The sequence below is a fragment of the Rhinoderma darwinii genome, chromosome 5 (genome assembly GCF_050947455.1).
Source record: "Rhinoderma darwinii isolate aRhiDar2 chromosome 5, aRhiDar2.hap1, whole genome shotgun sequence".
In the NCBI taxonomy this organism is placed as follows: Eukaryota; Metazoa; Chordata; class Amphibia; order Anura; family Rhinodermatidae; genus Rhinoderma; species Rhinoderma darwinii.
Window position 1 is genome coordinate 345,194,336 of NC_134691.1, and position 23,848 is coordinate 345,218,183.

Sequence of the window (23,848 nt, forward strand, 5' to 3'; positions counted from 1 at the left end):
ACTGTGTACATACATTACTTATCCTGTACTGATCCCGAGTTATATCCTGTATTATACTCCAGAGCTGCGCTCACTATTCTGCTGGTGGAGTCACTGTGTACATACATTACATTACTTATCCTGTCCTGATCCTGAGTTATATCCTGTATTATACTCCGGAGCTGCGCTCACTATTCTGCTGGTGGAGTCACGGTGTACATACATTACATTACTTATCCTGTACTGATCCTGTGTTATATCCTGTATTATACTCCAGAGCTGCACTCACTATTCTGCTGGTAGAGTCACTGTGTACATACATTACATTACTTTTCCTGTACTGATCCTGAGTTACATCCTGTATTATACTCCAGAGCTACACTCGCTCTTCTGCTGGTGGAGTCACTGTGTACATACATTACTAATCCTGTCTGATCCTGAGTTACATCCTGTATTATACTCCAGAGCTGCACTCACTATTCTGCCGGTGGAGTCACTGTGTACAAACATGACATTACTTATCCTGTACTGATCCTGAGTTACATCCTGTATTATACTCCCGAGCTGCACTCACTATTCTGCTGGTGGAGTCACTGTGTACATACATTACTTATCCTGTACTAATCCTGAGTTATATCCTGTATTATACTCCAGAGCTGCACTCACTATTCTGCTGGTGGAGTCACTGTGTACATACATTACATTACTTATCCAGTACTGATCCTGAGTTACATCCTGTATTATACTCCAGAGCTGCACTCACTATTCTGCTGGTGGAGTCACTGTGTACATACATTACATTACTTATCCTGTACTGATCCTGAGTTATATCCTGTATTATACTCCAGAGCTGCACTCACTATTCTGCTGGTGGAGTCACTGTGTACATACATTACATTACTTATCCTGTACTGATCCTGAGTTACATCCTGTATTATACTCCAGAGCTGCACTCACTATTCTGCTGGTGGAGTCACTGTGTACATACATTACATTACTTATCCTGTCCTGATCCTGAGTTATATCCTGTATTATACTCCAGAGCTGCACTCACTATTCTGCTGGTGGAGTCACTGCGTACATACATTACATTACTTATCCTGTACTGATACTGAGCTACATCTTGTATAACAATCTATGTGATTTATAATTTTTTTGATCCCTTTCTCCATCAGGTGCTGGGACCTGAGTGCAGGGAACTTGAAATGGATAATTCAGGGTCCGATCCTGGCTGCTACAGTGGTAAGGGGTCGATTTTGACCAGTTTATATAGTAATCTTGTATTGTTGCATTATCATTAATAGAGCCGTCCGGTTTATAAACCCATTTCTTAATATTGGACTAGGGATTTCTGAGTTATCAGACTTGTGGGGGGGGGGGGGGGTCATCTTTTATCAGTTTAGAAGATTCTCTCTCTTTCTCACACACTTTTACCTGAAACATCCATACATTATATAGAAAGCCGATTGATATGGATAAACTCTTTGTAATTCTTCATTTCCCCTGTGGTGGCGCTGCAGGAGAATTAAACACTTGCTGCCAGGTTCCCTTATGGATTGCTGCTGATCACTATGGGTCCCAGCAGCAGGACATCCTGTGATCAGTTTATCATCAGGGACTCTACTAATAAAAAGAGATTGTAAAGCAGAGAATCTTTTTAATGAAGACTAGAACTTAAAGTGCCATCTGCTTTTCCCATGGACTTCTAAGGCAGGGACAAGATCTATAGGCCCCATTTCATATTGCCCATGGGGTTGCCACATTTTAGTCTGGGTGGAGGACTACCAAGTGGAATTGCCCTCTAATCCCTGAACAACCGATGCTATACGTTATAGTTGGCTGATTAATCCCTAATCCTCCGTGATAAAACACAATGGAGGAATTGCCCCCCACCCCAAAAAATATCCCCCAAAAAATCATATAAACTAAATTCTCCCATATCTACCTGAAAATCAAGCCTTAAAAATATACAACTCATCCAAAAAAAAACTCAAATAGCTATGGGATATACTATAGATATGTGATCGTGTGCGCGCACGCTCGCCCGCTCCGCTGCTGCTATAACCCCCATAGAAGTAAATGGAGAGACCGAGGCCGCCTCGTTATTCATTCTTTGACGGGATGCGGCACCAAGCCAGACGGTGGCCGGCGGATTCCCGTTCTGGAGAAAGGTGCAAGTCCCGCCTATCAGACATGTATGGCATATGCTGTGGCAATGTCATAGTTGGGAATACCCCTTTAAAAGTAAAAAAAGTTATGATGGCGAGGAGGGAAAAAACGAAAAAATTCTGTTGGTCCTTAAGAGAATTTTTTCTGTTTCATTCTTTTTATCTTCGAATATTAAGCATTTGTTATTTTGGACTGATATTACAATATTTTGTATTTTTCGGAAGATTTTTGTTTTGCAATTGGACCGATTTTAATTTTTTGATAAACTACAGTAATAAAACGGGAGCAGATCCAGAGACCAGGAGCGGCTTTTACTGATCTGTCTATAAATCCTGATGGACGAGGACCTGACGCTGCTGCTTTGGTCCCGTCAGATTTTCTTGGCTCGGCGTCTCCGTGTTAAATATTTATTTGCGTCTTTTATGATTTGGTTCATGGAATATTTCATCTTTAAACCTTTGATAAAACTGGAGGTTAAATCTGGAACGGAGTTTCCCACGAAACAGAATGGAAGAAAAAGATGTAGGGAAAGGAGCAGATACAATGTATTATTACAGAGACTTGCAGAAGTCCTCACCCCCAGGAATATTTATTTTTTATTTTTTTATGTAATAACATTGAATGGGGAGTTTTTGTGTCGGACTTCACACGAATGTCTCTTTGAATTGCTGCTCCATTTCCCATGCGGAGGCCACACCTGGGGGTAATAGTGGGGCAGGGGTGGTCCAGATGTCGTTCTTGACCATTCCTTTGTAGCTTTGGTTGTATTGTCTTGACATAAAATACATGTTCTCTGCAGTTCTCTTGCAGACTGCAGCAGGTTTCCCTCCAGTATTTCTCGGTATTTTACCCTTGCCCATTACACGCTTCCCAGGGTCTGCCGTAGAGAAGCCTCCCTACAGTACGAGGACGTCGCCACCAGGCCGCGCAGTGGGGGACGGGTGTTTTTGATGGAGTGCTATGTTGGATTTATATACATTTTTTGTGGCCAACATGCTGACTTACAATCTTCTCGAGCATTTTTCTACTTTAGCGTCCCTTACTTGGCACGCTGCGGCACTGATGTTATAAGTCAGAGACATATCTTGAAGCTCTTGGGCCCAAATGCTAAATCTGAATCCGGGCCCCCACCTACCATGTAACACTGGTGTCTTCTGATGTGACAGACGGGCCTTTGGGCGTCATCAGGCGCCATGTCCTGGGTGCGACCTCTGCACCCTATAGCTCAGCAGGTTTTTACTTTTGTCCATGTCCCATAAAGCCAGGGCTTGGCCCACCAGATTATCAGAGGATCCTCCGGTCGGCCCGGACTCTGACACAATAATAGATCCCAAAGGTGCAGCAGAAGACAATCCCATTTGGAGGTGACCGGTGCCGATCGCTTGTCCTTAGAGTTTATTTCTTCACTATTTTCACTCACAAATAACCTACTTGTCCTCATTAATGATATGTCCCCTCATTCAATTTCATGTTCCCTCTAAATTGTAACGTGCTGCGTAATATGTTGGCGCTATATAAATAAAGATTATTATTATTATTATGTCCAGCGTGTGAAATGATATCAACTAAGTTTAAGATGCAATTAAAAGTGGACGTGGACATGTCCTGTGTCGATGGAGGATGGACCTTCCTCTGGGACTCCAGTCCGGCGCTGCATAAAGCGGTGCCCGGGGAAGCAGCCGGGTAACAGTTGTTGTACGCGACGTCTCCTCTCTCTGCTCTGGAAGATTTTGTTATAGGTTTCTTGGTGGCTTCCCCCTCGACTATGACCTTTGCAAGGTCACTCAGTCTTCCGACGCGGCCGGCTATCTTATCCACCATCCATAGAACAAAGCAAATGTTTCTGTTATCCATCCCCTGACTGGCCCTTTTTAGCAACTTTGTCATGGGGCAATAATTTATCAGCAGCAAGACCAATGATCTGACCTAGTGATAATTTAGGTGTAACAGGCGTGAATAAAATACTTTTGTGATCAATAATTGTAATGTCGATCATTGATTGAGATTAGTTTGCTCTGTAACATTACCGGGGGTCTCCTCTTTGGACAATCTCTACTTGTTATCAGAGTGCCTTGACAATAAACTGATCACAAAGTCTCCCCTGCTGTGACCCCCAGTGATCAACTGTGATCTGTGGTGAACCTGGCAGCAAGTGTTCAGTTTCCCTGCAGCTCCCCCACAGGAGAAATAAAGTATTACACAGTGTCCATTCATATCAATGTGTTGTCTGTGTAATACAGGACATGTCCTCCCGAGAGAGACACACTATGTAACCGCTCTCCACTCTGACCGAGAGATGAGGATCCTGAACAGAGGACCCCCCGATATTACCCCAGAATTCCCTCATAGGGTGGATGACCATACGTTTTCTAAGCTGGACAATCCCTTTAATGAAAGGATAAAAGAAAACAACAACATTTGCTGTGATTCAGTGATATAGAGCCGGGGGTGTGAATACTTTATGTGTCTGTCTATGAGTGGAGTAATATCCTCTCACATAATTCTCTAACATCTTTCTCGCTAATAACAGATACGTGATAATAATCTGTTTCTGTGATTACGGTGTAAGATTTGGCGACTACTGACAACCTGGCGCCTCGTTTCCTCTGGACGTTAATCAGACTCATTACATCTCACAGAACATTCTATGATCGTGCGGAACATTTCATCTTTAGAAATTATAGATTTCTCCTCGACATTTATAAAAAAAACATGGAAAGTCGTATTTATAGTCCTTGTTATGAACCTTCATGTTCTGTCAGGGGAAATTAAATTTCCAATTTTTCAGACTTTTTGACCTTCTGGCGTTTTGGGCGGTCAATACTTCAGTGTGAAATGAGTTTGTTCTTTTGGGTGACCTGACTGCGCTCTTCAGTGGACAGACGGTAAAAAAAAAGCTCCAAAAAGAGCGAAAAAGAAGCACAAAATATTATCCACTGCCAGATCACAACCTGCCCCAGACCAGGGAACTACTCCACCCATCAGATACTCTGCATCTATGTACGGAGACCTGTTTAAAGAAGTGCTCCACCTAAGTTTAATTTTTCGAAAAGGTCTGATCGCTGGGTGATCGCTGCCTCTCCACCGTTGACATTTTTGGAACAATCCATAAGAGCTGCCGCCTGTTGTACGGGGTCGTCAGTCCGCACATCCCTTGTCACCAGTCTGTCTCAGATTAGACCTAGTTAGAATTCTGTTGAGGCCAGGGAATGGGCGCGGAGGCTTTACACTACAGAAACCGGACTTTTCTCATTATCTCATGGACATGTTAGTTCGATTGTTAACAAAATAAATTCAGGTGGAGTAGCCCTTTAAATTATTAACATACATTAATTGATTACATGGGGAACAGCGCCCGCTGGAGCAATGTAAATGAAGGGGGTAAACTATTAGGCCATACATAATTTTTTGAAGCCATTTTCACAAAACCATGGAAATATGACTGCACCATGTGTGTAAATACAATCTAAAGTTCCCATTAGTCACCGACTACAGATGGTTGTAATTGAAATAACATCAGACTTGTCAACTTTTGAGAAGAGACATTTGGGAGATTTTGAAAAGCGGCGCATGAAAAGGTAAAGTTTTCCCTTTAAGCCCCGCCTATTAATATAGGAAACGCCCCCCACACTACAGCACTAAAATATTGCTTATGACCCCCCTTATCACACCCCAAAATGAATACAGACCCCCCAAAACTAATATAGACCCCAGACCCCTAAACTCCCTATTCCGGATGAGTATTTGTTTTGATTGTTTAATGTATAAAGGGGAGGAGCTGTGACAACCTATCACTTGTCTTGGCCTATAACGAAAATGAGTCTTCTTGGGTAGCGATCCGGTTTCTTTGCCGGTCACAATGGCGCAATGTCTATGGTCATGTTATAATTGGCCAAAATCATGTGATAGCTGCCGCTTATCCCCCACAATTCACTGCTTAACACGGACATTCAAGATTAAAGAAAACTTCCAAATATGATGAGATCTGCTAACAAGCAATGAATGTCTGTGGCCCCTTCATTCTTCTGATAGGTGGGGGGTCAGTCTCCCACTTATCAAGCAATGATGGGATATACTAGGGATATGTCATCAATGTTAAAAGTTGGGTGACCCTATTAAGGTGCGTTATGATCTGGGTTCATGAAGATCCCATTGATTGCCTCCACCATATCATAGGACTTTGTATTATAAAGAGGGTCAGTAAGGGGTATTTGGGCCCCTCAGGCAGCAGGACCTGGTTGAGACCCTTTATGAGGCCGCACCACAACCGTCATGACAAGATCTTGGATAAAGTCAAAAAGTTTCCGACCAATACATTTCCAATTGAGACAGCAGCAGACTTGATATGTTGTCAGGGGGCGCGCGCTCACGAGGGATGGTCTAGACTCCCAAAAAATGGGCAAAGTAGAAGTTGAGAACGCAGCTTCCTTATTCAATGGATTTCTTTTATTGTGTCCATCGTCATCGTACAAAACACAGTAGCGACGTTTCCAGCGGTTTCGGTGGTTGTGTCTTTTTCAACCTCAAAAAGTTTCCGACTGACGTGTGATCTGTTCTACTGATTATAATGTAATCCGGCGTCTTAATCTTTGTCGGCGTCAGGTCATTGGCGCACGTTTACTAAGACTGGAGACTCTTACGCCTGTCTACACCAGATAATTGGACTGATTGGCGCCTCTCAATAAATTTGGTGCATTTTAAACTCTTTGAGAGTCAGAAAATCAAATCTACTAGAAGCCAAAATGTGCACAATTTCCCCCTATTTTTCTTAATAAAAGTAGTGTAAAGAACGTCCCTTGGGAGACCCTGCCCAGTGTTGTCGTCACTTTCCAAATTCAGTCGCAGAAATTTCTGCAAATTTGTCGCAGTTTACACCAAAAACTGAAATGAACTGTGCAGGGATCTGACACTGCAATAGTATTGGACCCCTCGTCTGATTGTGTCTTGGCTCCTTTACTTCAGTGTTTTAATTATTTTCTCTTTTCTTTCAGGCAAATTTTTTTCTTTTTATTAATATTGTTCGAGTTCTAGCAACGAAACTGAGAGAGACGAACGCCGGGCGGTGCGATGCGCGGCAGCAGTACAGGTGAGTTATATCCGTGTCATGTGGCTCCAGTATCTGTCACTTTGCAAAATATATTGGTGAATTGCTCCCTTTACTGGTCCAGGCAGGTCCGGATTATAGGGAGAGCACAATGAGCTCATGCCAGGGATGCCAGGGGCGTAGCTAAAGGCTCATAGGCCCTGGTGCAAGAATTCAGCTTGGCCCCCTACCCCTCCCCAACACTACAAGACCCCTGCGCACGCCTATGCCCAGCTGGCTTGCCCGACAAACCCCCAAGAATGCCTCCGCAGTATAATGCCTCCATAGATGCCCACACACACAGTATAATTCCCCCATAGCTGCCCACACATAGTATAATGCCCCTATAGCTGCCCCCACATAGTATAATGCCCCCATATAGTAGTGCCCCCATACAGTATAATGCCCCCTCATAGCTGCCCCATACAGTATAATGCCCCCTCATAGCTGCCCCATACAGTATAATGCCCCCCATATCTGCCCCATACAGTATAAAGCCCCCATACAGTAGTGCCCCCATACAGTATAATGCCCCCTCATAGCTGCCCCATACAGTAGAATGCCCCCTCATAGCTGCCCCATACAGTATAATGCCCCCCATAGCTACCCCATACAGTATAATGCCCCATACAGTATAATGCCCCCTCATAGCTGCCCCATACAGTATAATGCCCCCCATAGCTGCCCCATACAGTATAATGCCCCCCATAGCTGCCCCATACAGTATAATGCCCCCATAGCTGCCTCCACACAGTATAATGCCCCCATAGATGCCCACACACACAGTATAATTCCCCTATAGCTGCCCCCACATAGTATAATGCCCCCATACAGTAGTGCCCCCATACAGTATAATGCCCCCTCATAGCTGCCCCATACAGTATAATGCCCCTATAGCTGCCCCATACAGTATAATGCCCCCATACAGTATAATGCCCCCTCATAGCTGCCCCATACAGTATAATGCCCCCCATAGCTGCCCCATACAGTATAATGCCCCCCATAGCTGCCCCATACAGTATAATGCCCCCCATAGCTGCCCCATACAGTATAATGCCCCCCATAGCTACCCCATACAGTATAATGCCCCCATACAGTATAATGCCCCCTCATAGCTGCCCCATACAGTATAATGCCCCCCATATCTGCCCCATACAGTATAAAGCCCCCATACAGTAGTGCCCCCATACAGTATAATGCCCCCTCATAGCTGCCCCATACAGTAGAATGCCCCCTCATAGCTGCCCCATACAGTATAATGCCCCCCATAGCTACCCCATACAGTATAATGCCCCCTCATAGCTGCCCCATACAGTATAATGCCCCCCATAGCTGCCCCATACAGTATAATGCCCCCCATAGCTGCCCCATACAGTATAATGCCCCCATAGCTGCCTCCACACAGTATAATGCCCCCATAGATGCCCACACACACAGTATAATTCCCCTATAGCTGCCCCCACATAGTATAATGCCCCCATACAGTAGTGCCCCCATACAGTATAATGCCCCCTCATAGCTGCCCCATACAGTATAATGCCCCTATAGCTGCCCCATACAGTAGAATGCCCCTCATAGCTGCCCCATACAGTATAATGCCCCCTCATAGCTGCCCCATACAGTATAATGCCCCCCATAGCTGCCCCATACAGTATAATGCCCCCCATAGCTGCCCCATACAGTATAATGCCCCCCATAGCTGCCCCATACAGTATAATGCCCCCCATAGCTACCCCATACAGTATAATGCCCCCATACAGTATAATGCCCCTCATAGCTGCCCCATACAGTACAATGCCCCCCATAAGGAATAATGCTCCCATATGGATCTAATAGAAAAATAAAAACATAATTACTTACCTATTCCCGTTCCCACGACGGGTGGCGGATCCTTCTCCTCCTCTGCACTGTGCTGTGAGTGACTCGGAGCAGACGGGCGCGATGTCGGCTCCAGCATTGCACTGAACTGTATTTCCATCCTGATGAAGCAAATACAGTTGGAAGCATGACCAGCGCTGCGTGGCAACGGGGGCCCTGTGGGCCCCCCAGGCTTAGGGGCCTGGTCTCAACTGCGACCATTGCGGCCCATATAGCTACGCCACTGGCACATGCCCAAGGGCCCCCGCCAACCTTCACATGGCCCAGGGTCCAGGAATACAGCTCAGCTGCTGGGGAATTCGGATTCTTTACAGCTTCTCCATCAGCGGACGACTGAGTAAATGAAAAGTTTTCTCTATGGATTTAGTAACTAGAATGAAATAATGAGAATGTCCTGCAGACTATTCTCACTCCTGGAGTCGCTCGCCCTGATGTCCCTGGGTTGTTCCATGTAGCACAGAGACATCAGGGGCTGCGTTCTCTCGGCGGAGGGTCATCTCTATCCTGTAATGACAGTCTGGGGAATGACCATGGGGGCCCCAACCCAAGAGAGCGTGAGAATCCCCGGGGTATTGGCTGAGCTGAATGATGTTAATCATATGGTGACAATGGGATTGTGGGATACCTGAGAATCCGACACGGTGATTGGCTGAGGGAATAACTATGACCAGGGCTATGCTGGTTCCTTGTTTGCAGCGTTAGATGAGAATATCTCGCTCTATAATCCCCCGTTATTATAGGTTGGGCTTCAGAGACAGCGCTTATATTTGCAACACAAACTGCAATCTCGGGGGCCACAGAGAAGTGTAATTCCCCAGCAGCCTTACTGTATTCTGAGATAACAGGAGCAATCATGGATCAAATTAGATTCCCTCTGACAAAACATTCTGTGCGGTCGCCCTTCTCTTTTTTGGTGGTGATCAGACCAGAGTCTGGGGGGTCAGGACCATTATACCACCTCTGGTTCTTGGTGCCTAAGATGCCCATATGACCCATGGTAGTTAAAGACAAGTGAGAGCCCCTCCTATACCTATATATTCCTATAGATGAGGGGATCACTACTCATCACAACCCCCAGCATTTTCTACCTGTAGCTCCCAGGTGAAACTTCACATCATTTTCTTGAGTTTGGCGTTTCCGGATCCTGCCAGGTTCTTCACACGCGGCTGTCGGGGAATATTTCCATTTAATCGTCATGATGGGAACACCAAACAGTCCAGACCCCTACGAAGAGCGTATACTGACCTCCTGCCGTCACCACTAGGGGGCATAAATTCTTGGGTGCCTTGAACTAATATTTCTGTCTTATCCGGTTACTGAAGCGTTTCTCCTCGTGTCTCGTTGCAGGAAGCTGCTGAAGTCCACGCTGGTCTTAATGCCGCTCTTTGGCGTTCACTATATCGTCTTCATATCTCTGCCATACACAGAGGTGTCCGAGCTGGTGTGGCACGTACAAATGCACTACGAAATGCTGTTCAACTCCTTCCAGGTATGGGGGTCACACTCTTTATAACCAGTATTTGGGGTATGTGGCCATCACTTCCAGATATAAGGAGGTAGTGACATCTGGGCCCTGGAGAATGGGGGCCCCAAATGTCTCACATAAGAAGATCCCAGTATTATAAATGGCACACGGCAGGTGTCCGTCAAGTCTCGCCTCTGCTCATGTATGCGATTCACTAATATTGTAAGTTCATGTCGATAAAGGGGAAGTAATTACAAAGTAACAGAAACCACCAAAGAAGAAGATGTAAAAATATACAAAGAGTCAAATCAAATGTTTCCTCCGACCACCACGAAAACAGCGGCAGCTTCAAGTTACTTCCCCAAATCCCTAACGATCCCCCATCAAATCCTGCCTCCCCCGCTGCTCGTCCCGTCACTGATCCGTAAATATGCGACTGCGGGGGATTATCCGACACCTGAACCACAAGTCAAATGAAGGAACAATTCACAGGGATGGAGCAAAACTCCGTCCCCGGCCTCGCGCTCCGCACGGCTCGCATTAGACGCATGTTCTCCGGCTTTGGGAACCCCTGGGATCTGGAGACGTTGCGGCTGCTGGAGTCGTGTAATGTCAGCGCTCACATCCGGCGCAGAGTCGTCTCCGGAGGATTATATAGCCAGGTCCACCAAAATCCCTGTCAACTAGACCAACACTATAATCAGGGGCGTAACAACAGGTAGAGGGGATTGTGGGGTGACCCAGGATCCCACCATTATAGTGCAGTTCAGGGGGCTTTTAAAATGAAGTGAAGAAGCCCCTTCTCACTGCTTCACACTCCTGTCTGAGGGTACAGGAAAGCAATGTGCCAGAGCTATGAGTGGATAAACCTGATAACAGCAGTGTAAAGCATGGTGGTGGAGATGCTCTGGTTTGAGCCAGGGCCGCTCATCATCACAGAATCCATCATGAGTTTATCATCGTACCAGAGGAGACTGAAGGAGAATGTGAGACCATCTGTCACAAGATTGAACACCCACCCCCCCCCCCCACATTTTACAGACGGCATATTCATTTTAAGTAGGACTGATCTCACCTGGATAAGGTGGTGAAGGGGTTAATGGACTATGGCAGGGAAAGGTTCCTATAAATTACTTAAACTTATTCTAAATAGAGACAGAATTTAATATTAGTTGGTGTTGGAGCTCCAAATCCCTTGTCTTCTTGCAGCTGCCACTAGGGGGAGTTAACTGCATACAAATTTATACTGCTCCCATTCAGCTCTATAATTAATCTATATGCAATGAGCTCCCCCTAGTGGTGGCAGAAATTATTTTATATAATTTATCTCCACCTCACGACTGGCTCAGGGGGGTGTCCAGGTACTCGGAATCCCCCCCCCCCCCTGAGTGCGCCCAAGCCCTGGTATTTTATGTATACATTTTACACTTCTGGGTGGATGTTTGTCATTCCACATTTTTATTCTGATATTTTATTTATAAGTTATTTGCTGCAATGTAAAACAATGAGCGTGATAACCGATATTCACGCTCTATATCTCAGCGAAACGTATAAATGTAACATTGCAGGGTGCGAAATGCTCCACACACAACTCTGCTTCATTACCAATTTTTTATTAATTATTATTATTATTATTATTACTATTATTATTATTATTACTATTATTATTACTATTATTATTATTATTATTATTATTATTGTTATTATTATTATTATTATTATTATTATTATTATTATTATTATTATTATTATTACTACTATTATTATTATTATTATTATTATTATTATTATATTATTATTATTATTATTATTATTACTATTATTATTATCACTATTATTATTATTACTATTATTATTATTATTATTATTATTATTACTATTATTATTATTATATTATTATTATTATTATTATTATTATTATTACTATTATTATTATTATATTATTATTATTATTATTACTATTATATTATTATTATTATATTATTATTATTATTATTACTATTATTATTATTATTATTATTATTACTATTATTATTATTATTATTATTATTACTATTATTATTATTATTACTATTATTATTACTATTATTATTATTATTATTATTACTATTATTATTATTATTATTATTACTATTATTATTATTATTACTATTATTATTACTATTATTATTATTATTATTACTATTATTATTATTATTATTATTATTACTATTATTATTATTATTACTATTATTATTACTATTATTATTATTATTATTATTACTATTATTATTATTATTATTATTATTATTATTATTACTATTATTATTATTATTACTATTATTATTACTATTATTATTATTATTATTATTACTATTATTATTACTATTATTATTATTATTATTATTACTATTATTATTATTATTATTATTATTATTATTATTACTATTATTATTATTATTACTATTATTATTACTATTATTATTATTATTATTATTACTATTATTATTATTATTAGTATTATTTCTGTTATTATTATTATTATTATTACTATTATTATTACTATTATTATTATTATTACTATTATTATTATTATTATTATTACTATTATTATTATTATTATTATTATTATTATTATTATTACTATTATTATTATTATTATTATTATTATTATTATTATTATCAATTAAACATTTTAGTTTTTTAAAGAAAATAAATAATAGTAAAATGTCAACGTTAACATTTTCTATCATTTTGATGTTTTTGTTTTTTCCAGGGATTTTTTGTCGCCATTATTTACTGCTTTTGTAACGGCGAGGTAAGTGGCGCGCAATTCTTATTTTATTCAGTGGTCACTTGAATTCTTTATATGGAGACATCTGAGCGGATCTGGGGCTGTTTCCCGGGGCCGGGGGCTTTACAGACAGTAGTTTGTGAAATTCTCATGGGGCCATCGAGTGCCGGGTTTCATAACGATCTGTGAAGTTTTATATCAGAAATCCCCCGGGTCCATTCTTCACGTTTCTGTGTCTGTTGAACAATTGATTTTTAAAGGGTCCCTGAGGGCGACAACAAGGCGAAACGCCAACGATTTATCTGTCTGACACACAGCTGTCAATCACTCTCTATAGAGCAAGTACAGCCCTGACGCTCATACATATATTCATGGAGGTGGCGGAGATGGCCGGTGCCGCCCTGGGAGGATAATCACACATATAATATGTCCGTTCTGCCATTTCTTTTCTGCTCAGCCCTCCCCCACCAATCCCACGTGCCGCAGCATTCCCCTATGTGGACTGGTCCTACACAACTCTTTATCCTGGATTGCTTGGCTCATGAATGAAATCTTAGGATCGGCAGTGCATACTGACACTTCATGGGCTGATACACTTTCAGGCAGCAGCTATTCCTTTGGACTCCACTATTGACATCCACGCTCGGCACGCTGCCTGACTTTAGTGGTTATAAACATTGCGGAGATCTATTAATATTGTCTTAAAGTAACACAGAATAAAACTAGACCAGACAGGCAGAAACTGCGCCAAATCAATCACAGTGTTGCTCGTTGTACGGTCAATTTGGCGCATCTTACTAGACATTTTTGCCTTCTGTATGTCACCTCTCTGTTGCCGTACTTTACATCAATGTTTTGTGCCAAAAATGGCGTAATAAATCTTCCGCATTTACCTTTTTCTTAGCCACACCCCTTTCCAAAACTGTTGTGTTAAGAGTAAAAAGTGTCTAAAACACAATATAAATTTGGTGCACGACATTGTATAAAAGTTTTCCGGAGCAGTTTTTGCCAGAATTCAGTTTTTCCTCATTAACCTTTTCTTGTCCACATCGCCCTCTTTGCTGTCGGGGGTTTAGTGCTTTCAGATATTCATGACATTCCAGTCCTTGAGGTTTAGGGACCATTAATTATTTTGGCTCTTGCTACAAACATATTTTCTCTGAATTGTTTTACCCAATTTTCTAAAAATATATTCCCCAAATTATTACATAAAAAAAAAAAAATATTCTAAAGTAATACAGATTTGGTCATTTTTGAGTTGTCCTATCTTGGGGTCACCACTGAGTTCTTCACTTTGGACAATCTCTAGAAGGATTTCTTGACAATAATCTGATCACAAAGTGTCCTCATGCTGAGACCCCCAACGATCAGCTGTAATCTGTAGAGAAACCTGACAGTAAGTGTTCAGGTTCCCTGCAGCGCCACCACAGGACAAATTAAGTAATACACAGTATCCATTCATATCAATGTGTAGTCTGTGTAATACAGGACAGGACAGGTCCTCCAGAGAGAGCGACGCTCTATGTGACCGCTCTCCACTCTGACCAAGAGATGACAATCGTAAACAGAAGACCCCCCCCCCCCCTCTATTACCCCAGAATTCTCTAATAGGATGAATGGAAATGGGTTTTCTAAATTGGACCTTCATTCCATATTTTTCTTTTCAGGTACAAGCAGAAATTAAGAAATCATGGAGTCGGTGGACATTGGCACTGGACTTTAAAAGAAAAGCCAGAAGTGGAAGTACCACGTACAGCTATGGACCTATGGTCTCCCACACGAGTATCACTAATGTCACCACACGGGGCACATTGGCCTTACATCTAAACACTAGACTTGTGTCCGCGGCGCTGAACGGCCACAGAAACTTACCGGGCTACGTAAAAAACGGCTCCATTTCTGAAAACTCGATACCTTCTTCAGGACCGGAGCAGTATAACAAGGACGAGGAATATCTCAATGGATCGGGGGTTTATGACGCTGATAGACCGGCAGCGGAGGTCGTGGAGGAAGAAAGAGAGACTGTAATGTAAACGCATTCTAGTAAGAATCCAAAGAGGACGCAAAATGCAAAACAATAGATTCACGGATCCCGTGAAGACGGAACAAGAAACCAGAGATCTCGCCGCAAGAGACGGTTGATCGCACGGTTTGGTGATTGGTGAACAATACAAAAACATCACCGTCCCCCACCATGACTTCTCATCCATCCTCCTCCAGAGCACAAAAAGAAATCACAAGTATCTTTTACAATAGAATTGTAACTTTTTTTTTTATAATGTAGCAGATTCTTCATTTGATAATTTGTAAAATGTATTTTATTTTTTATTTTTGAAGACTCTTCTTATTTATCGGTCCTCTATGTTAGAGACGTGGATTTCCAAAATTGTGATTGCATTTCCTATCAGAAAACAAATTGACATTTGTAATTCCGCATGGACAGAAGATAATTGTCATTATTATTATTATGTGATTTGGTATCAATTTTATTTTTTGGGTTTAATTTTGTCAGCAAACCAAGAACTGCGGTTCTGATATTACATTGTACTCGGAGACGTCCCAAAATCTGACAAAAATATGTAACTGAGACGTGTAACTTCACACAATAGATATGACCTGAGGAGTCCAAGCAAACATTTACAATATTCAGAAAATGAAAAGGATTTCAACCCTGGAAGACTTCGGAAAATGAAAAAATATATATAATAAGAAAAAAGCTAATAATGGAAGCTAATCCGATCATTCGTTCTGGTTCAGTGTCAACGCCCCGCCTTAACGACGCAATTAGCCATTGACAGTAAGAAAATTGCAGAACGCCATAGGGCTGTAGACTATAAGTCCCGGATTCTTGGGGGAAATATTAATCCGCAGCAAATTGTTGAATTTAAGCCTCAGGAAAAAAATATAGAAAAGTTTGCTAAAAGAAAAAAAAAATTGTACAATAAAAAAACAGCAAAAATCTGCTGATATATTTTCATTAATATATGAAATGGAAATAATGAGAAATAATATATTTAAACAATGAAGTAAGTGGAGGAACTCAAGTGTATTGTGTGTATTGTGTGTATTGTGTGTATTGTATACAGTACGAGGATCGGGACTAATGATAGAAGGACCAAGCGGAAAAAAGTTTTATTCTTTTCATTTTTTTGTTTGTTTTTTACATTCTTTGAGAAATATAAGATTTCAGATGGAAACTTATTTGTTGTTTTTTGCTTTTGTCTTTGGTTTATGTTGCAGTTTTTGCTGCTTCAACTAATTACAGATTTTGAATTTGTGGATAAAAAAAACCAGGATTAAAATTCTCACATAAAAGGAGAAGTGTTGGATTGGGGTACGAAATTTGAGAAAACATCTCGGCTATAAAAATAAATACATTTGCTTAAAAAACAGTTTCACGAAAAATATTTTTGATTTAGGAATTCTGAATGTTTTTACAAATGAATCAATATTTGTAAAAAAAAAAATGTTGCTGTTTTACCACCGGCCACTGAGCCCTTCATGTCCTGTCCATGAGAATCCGTGTGAAATCTATTACGGCAGATATTCCCAGCAATGCTTCCAGGGGAGAATCCTCTGTGCTGCTGTGGAACTCTCCTTCCTTTATATAGCTGCCAATCTGTGAACTCCCACTTGTTTTTATTCCCTTCTCTTCATCATGATATCGCCCCTCACAGCCCTGAGTTCTCTAACATCATTACACGAGTTGACTGGTTACTGCCCCCTCCAAGATCTGCACAATCCTCTCCTCAAATACTCTGTGCTGCTGTGGACCCTACTAATTCAACTACAGATGTGTCAACCCTTTGCTTTTCTTGAGTTGCATCAAGCTACACAATACGTCAGGATTCAAATTCAATACAATCTTGTTGTTTCAGGAGTGGAATTTAAAATAATTACTTTGTTTGAAACTCATCGACTCAGTTTAACAAATCAGGAAAATACTTTTCATATAATTTGCTGGGTGACCCTGTGACCAATGATCTCTCCATAGAAGCCTAAAATGGCGGCTGTAACTCAGATACTTCCTAGATCCAACTATTAGACAGAAAGAAGAAAAGGTCAGGAGCAAAATTGGCTGATACAGGAAGAAAACAGAGTGCACAGACCTCAGCTCAGAAATCTATACAGTATATACATCAGTATCATGTTTGTATCGATGTAACAGGCGTTATAATATTCTTATACATATTTTTCTTATATTTTATTATTATCTTTTTTGTTTCTCTCATCGTCTTTAAAACAATTTGTAAGTGATTTCATTTTGCTTCTCTGCCGATCGCTCACGTTTCACATTATATAATATATTATGTCAGTCGCCCTAATTGCTGAACATGTTACATGAAGTTGTGGCGGTTAAGTGGCTCCATGAATTACGTCTATAATTTGCGTGCAGCGGCGGCTGATATTATTTATTTAGGAGACTTAAGTGCATCACGTGCAGAATATACATCGGCTTATGAATAAGTCACCGCCGGGGGGAGTCGATGCCTGACCAGAGATGGGTCTCCCGGGGAGTGGATGGGATTCTTGGCTGCAAGAGGAAAATGCTACAAATCACTGAACCTGAAACTATGTTATCACCTCAGAAGCCGCAGAACTGACGGGGACCGTCTCATATCCCAACTCATGTCGTAGTAGAAGGTCGGGCTCGCAATCACTGCTCCAATTCCTCCACACCGCACTCCACACCACATGTCTTTATGGACCTTGTGCACTGAGCGCAGCAATGCTGGAACAGAAAAGGGACGAACCCCAAACCGTTACTACAAAGTTGGAAGCTACAATTGTGTAAAATGTCTTTGTATGCTGTAGTATTAACCCTTTGCTGAAAATAAGGGTCCAAAACCTGAAAAACAGCCTCAGACCGTTATCCCTCCTCCACCACATGTTACAGTAGTCACTATGCATTCCGGGAGGTGACTTTCTTTTGGGATCCACCAAACCCAAAATCCTTCATCAGACTGCCAGATAGTGAGCCATGGTTCATCACTACAGGGAATAAGTTTCTCCAGAGTCCTGTGGCAGCGGGGTTTTCCACTACTTCAGCTGACTCTTGGCATTGAGCTTGATGACCATTGAAATCCATTTAATCAAACTCCGGACGCAGAGTTCTGGTCCTGATGTCACTTCCAGGGACCGTGTGAATCTGTACTGAGTGATACAACAGAGGTTAGAAGATTATTACATGCCACATGCTACAGGACTCGGCGACCCTGCTCTGTGAGTTGTGTGGTCTATCACTCCGGAGCCGAGCTGTTGTTGTTCCTAGAAGCTTCTTCACAATAATAACACTAACAGGTGACCAGGGCAGATCTAGTAGATAATAATAACAACACTTACAGGTGACTGGGGCAGATCTAGCAGATAATAATAACACAGGTGACTGGGGCAGATCTAGCAGATAATAATAACACAGGTGACTGGGGAAGATCTAGTAGATAATAATAACACTTACAGGTGACCAGGGGCAGATCTACCAGCTAATAATAGCACTTACATGTAACCGGGGCATATCTAGCAGATAATAACACTTACAGGTGACCAGAGCAGATCTAGCAGATAATAACACTTACAGGTCACCAGGGCAGATCTAGTAGATAATAATAACACTTACAGGTGGCTGGGGCAGATGTAGCAGATAATAATAACACTTACAGGTGACTGGGGAAGATCTAGTAGATAATGATAACACTTACAGGTGACCAGGGGCAGATCTACCAGCTAATAATAGCACTTACATGTAACCGGGGCATATCTAGCAGATAATAACACTTACAGGTGACCAGGGCAGATGTAGCAGATACTAACACATACAGGTGAACGGGGAAGATCTAGCAGATAATAATAACACAGGTGACCAGGGCAGATCTAGTAGATAATAATAACACAGGTGACTGGGGAAGATCTAGTAGATAATAATAACACTTACAGGTGACCAGGGGCAGATCTACCAGCTAATAATTGCACTTACATGTAACCGGGGCATATCTAGCAGATAATAACACTTACAGGTGACCAGAGCAGATCTAGCAGATAATAACACTTACAGGTCACCAGGGCAGATCTAGTAGATAATAATAACACTTACAGGTGACTGGGGCAGATGTAGCAGATAATAATAACACTTACAGGTGACTGGGGAAGATCTAGTAGATAATGATAACACTTACAGGTGACCAGGGGCAGATCTACCAGCTAATAATAGCACTTACATGTAACCGGGTCATATCTAGCAGATAATAACACTTACAGGTGACCAGGGCAGATGTAGCAGATACTAACACATACAGGTGAACGGGGAAGATCTAGCAGATAATAATAACACAGGTGATCAGGGGCAGATCTAGTAGATAATTACACTTACAGGTGACCGGGGCAGATCTAGCAGATAACACTTACAGGTGACCAAGGCAGATCTAGCAGATAATAATAACACTTACAGATGACCAGAGTAGATTTAGTAGATAATAATAACACAGGTGACCAGGACAGATTTAGTAGATAATAATAACACTTAGAGGTGACGGGGCATATCTAGCAGATATAATAACACTTACAGGTGACCGGAGCAGATCTAGCAGATAATAGTACCACTTACAGGTGATTGGGGCAGATCTAGCAGATAATAATAACACTTAGAGGTAACCGGATCAGATCTAGCAGATAATAATAACACTTACAGGAGACCAGAGCAGATCTAGCAGATAATAGTACCACTTACAGGTGATTGGGGCAGATCTAGCAGATAATAATAACACTTAGAGGTAACCGGAGCAGATCTAGCAGATAATAATAGCACTTACAGGTGACCTGGGCAGATCTAGCAGATAATAATAACACTTCCAGGTGACCGGGGCAGATTTAGCAGATAATAATAACACTTACAGGTGACCAGGGCAGATCTAGCAGATAATATTACCACTTACAGGTGCTTGGGGCCAGATCTAGCAGATAATAATAACAACACTTAGAAGTAACCGGAGCAGATCTTGTAGATAATAACACTTACAGATGACCAGGGCAGATCTAGCAGATAATAATGACACTTACAGGTGACCGGAGCAGATCTAGCAGATAATAATAACACTCACAGGTGACCGGGGAAGATCTAGCAGATAATAATAGCACTTACAGGTGACCAGGGCAGATCTAGCAGATAATAATAACACTTACAGGAGACCGGAGCAGATCTAGCAGATAATAATAACACTTACAGGAGACCGGAGCAGATCTAGCAGATAATAGTACCACTTACAGGTGATTGGGGCAGATCTAGCAGATAATAATAACACTTAGAGGTAACCGGAGCAGATCTAGCAGATAATAATAGCACTTTCAGGTGACCTGGGCAGATCTAGCAGATAATAATAACACTTCCAGGTGACCGGGGCAGATTTAGCAGATAATAATAACACTTACAGGTGACCAGGGCAGATCTAGCAGATAATATTACCACTTACAGGTGCTTGGGGGCAGATCTAGCAGATAATAATAACAACACTTAGAGGTAACCGGAGCAGATCTTGTAGATAATAACACTTACAGATGACCAGGGCAGATCTAGCAGATAATAATGACACTTACAGGTGACCGGAGCAGATCTAGCAGATAATAATAACACTCACAGGTGACCGGGGAAGATCTAGCAGATAATAATAGCACTTACAGGTGACCAGGGCAGATCTAGCAGATAATAATAGCACTTACAGGTGATCAGGCATATCCAGAAGATAATAATAACAACACAGGTGACCAGGGCACCTCAAGTTTTAGGATGAAATTCTGTTTGCAACCACCACCAGGGGGAGCTCATTGCATAGGGAGCTATAGAGCTTCCATTAAATTCCATATGCAGTGAGCTCCCCCTAGTGGCAGCAGAAATTATTTTATCACTTAAAGGGGTTTTCCACTACCGGACAACTGATGTCCTATCCACCGGATAGGTCATCAGTATATGATCTGTGGGGGTCTGACAACCGGACCCCGTACCGATCAGCTGCTCTGGCTGCCTGCGGGCACGGGATGTTATTGCCCATTATGCACTGTACGGAGTCGGAAGCAGTTGGCTCCGTACACGGCAGTTCTGCTCCTATTCACTTGAATACTGCAGCTCGGCCACTATTCCGTGACAGAGCCATCTGCTTCCGACATGGACGTCTGGTGCCCGGAGGCTGCTAGAGCAGATGATCAGTGTGGGGTCTGGGTGTCGGACCAGTGTCGATCATACACTTGACCTATCCGGCGGATAGGTCCTCAGTTGTCCGATAGTGGACAACCCCTTTAACAGGCTGGAGTAATATACTCACGCCTCTGAGGATGAAATGTTCACACTGGCGCACATTTACTAAGAAGCATCTTACACCAGTCTGAGTAATGGAGATAGTTGGAGTGATTTGTGCCTCGTACAAATTTATTTTTTTAATAAATGGGGCTAAACTACGTCTCCTTGTAGACCACGCCCACTGTCTGGTAACATTCCAAATTTGGCAAGTGACAATAGAAGTTGTCAATTTTACTGCAAATTTGTTGCATGTCCCAATTTGCGCCTCTTTTCAGGCACAGCTAAGGCCAAAACCTGATGTAAACGGTATATTACATGTGGGTCTATGACGGTCAGAGATGAATATCACTCACTTTACTAATCACACTATTGAAACACTAAGAGAATGGCCGATCCAAACTCCAGGACATGTATTACAATGCTGGGATCTTTTCATATGTTCACTCAGCAGAACATGTGAATCTCTGTCACTGCCTGAGATAAATTTGAATCACTTCACCCTGTTCCTACACTGTTAATATCACCTGGTCACGCTGAGGACATTCTCATTCATACATTCTCAGTCCCATAAACTTACATAGAGAAACTGGCTTCCGGTCCACAAATAAGACACTGTGTGAATCTGCCAGCCAGATTAGAGCTCGCGTGACCATACAGGGGAACAGAACGGAGCCTCTGTTTTAAAAACTAGACGCTCAATGAGCAAATAAATACCATATACATGAACAAGATGCCCATTACAAACGGGCACAGCAATAAAAATTTCCATGGGAGTGCTTCTTTAAACTGTGAATATCACCTATTCACCCGAGGACATTCTCATTGTTACACTGTGAGTATCACCTATTCACCCGAGGACATTCTCATTGTTACACTGTGAGTATCACCTATTCACCCGAGGACATTCTCATTGTTATACTGTGAGTATCACCTATTCACCCGAGGACATTCTCATTGTTACACTGTGAGTATCACCTATTCACCCGAGGACATTCTCATTGTTACACTGTGAGTATCACCTATTCACCCAAGGACATTCTCATTGTTATACTGTGAGTATCACCTATTCACCCGAGGACATTCTCATTGTTACACTGTGAGTATCACCTATTCACCCGAGGACATTCTCATTGTTACACTGTGAGTATCACATATTCACCCGAGGACATTCTCATTGTTACACTGTGAATATCACCTATTCATCCCGAGGACATTCTCATTGTTACACTGTGAATATCACCTATTCATCTATCTATCTATCTATCTATCTATCTATCTATCTATCTATCTATCTATCTATCTATCTATCTATCTATCTATCTATCTATCTATCTATCTCATATCTATCTATCTATCTATCTCATATCTATCTATCTATCTATCTATCTATCTATCTATCTATCTATCTATCTATCTATCTATCTATCTATCTATCTCTGTCTACTCATGCAGCTGACATCAGCAGGGAGTAAGTAAAGGGCTGCAGTAATTCTAGTCTTCTGCTGCTCTGCCCCATAATGAAATGAATGGTGTGTTTGGAGCCTGCACATAAATGAAACTAATAAGCAGCATAGGTATAATGAATCCAATTAATGGTAATGTAAATGTCGTTCACTGAATAGATAGATTGACTGCCTGACAATTCTCAGAACCACCGCTGCATTAATTAGGACAACCCTACGCGTTTCAGTGTCACTGGTAGGTGTGACACATCATCAGGGATTGTAAAAGTTGATGCCGGTTAAGCACAATTTTGTGCTAACATTTGTTTCTCCCGGCTCGTGCACGACTCTAATACAAATGGCGGCATCAACTTTTACAATCCCTGATGATGTGTCACACCTACCAGTGACACTGAAACGCGTAGGGTTGTCCTAATTAATGCAGCGGTGGTTCTGAGAATTGTCCAAGATTAGTCTGTCAACAGGACTAACTCTTTTCTCTGACCACTTGCTGTGAGCCCGGTGGGCTGGAATTATTTTCTCTCAGCAAGTTGCTGTCAGGGCTGTATACTATAAGAGGAGAGTCTCACCACCTCCTATCCCTGACTACCTTGCCTGAGCCTGAATATATGTTACAATTGGGCTATATGAGCCATATTTTATACTATACTAATAAAATTCAATTTTAATCGTTCTAATCAGGCAGTCAATCTAATAAGCAGCATAGAAAACGTCTTTTTCTATTCTAGATGAAACACTTTAATTTACAGACTGA

At 41.7% G+C, this 23,848-nt stretch overlaps 1 protein-coding gene across 1 annotated transcript in view; it reads left to right on the top strand.

Moving 5' to 3' along the window:
- The window catches only part of PTH1R (parathyroid hormone 1 receptor), a 302,033-nt gene extending 285,294 nt beyond the window's left edge, over positions 1–16,739 (top strand). Inside the window, exons 9-13 of the mRNA XM_075827916.1 lie at positions 1,155–1,221; positions 7,140–7,234; positions 10,457–10,598; positions 13,330–13,371; positions 15,015–16,739. Of these exons, the coding sequence (XP_075684031.1) occupies positions 1,155–1,221; positions 7,140–7,234; positions 10,457–10,598; positions 13,330–13,371; positions 15,015–15,380 (712 nt within the window). The 3' untranslated portion in view covers positions 15,381–16,739. The remainder of the gene's footprint in view (positions 1–1,154; positions 1,222–7,139; positions 7,235–10,456; positions 10,599–13,329; positions 13,372–15,014) is intronic.
- Positions 16,740–23,848: the final 7,109 nt, after the last annotated feature.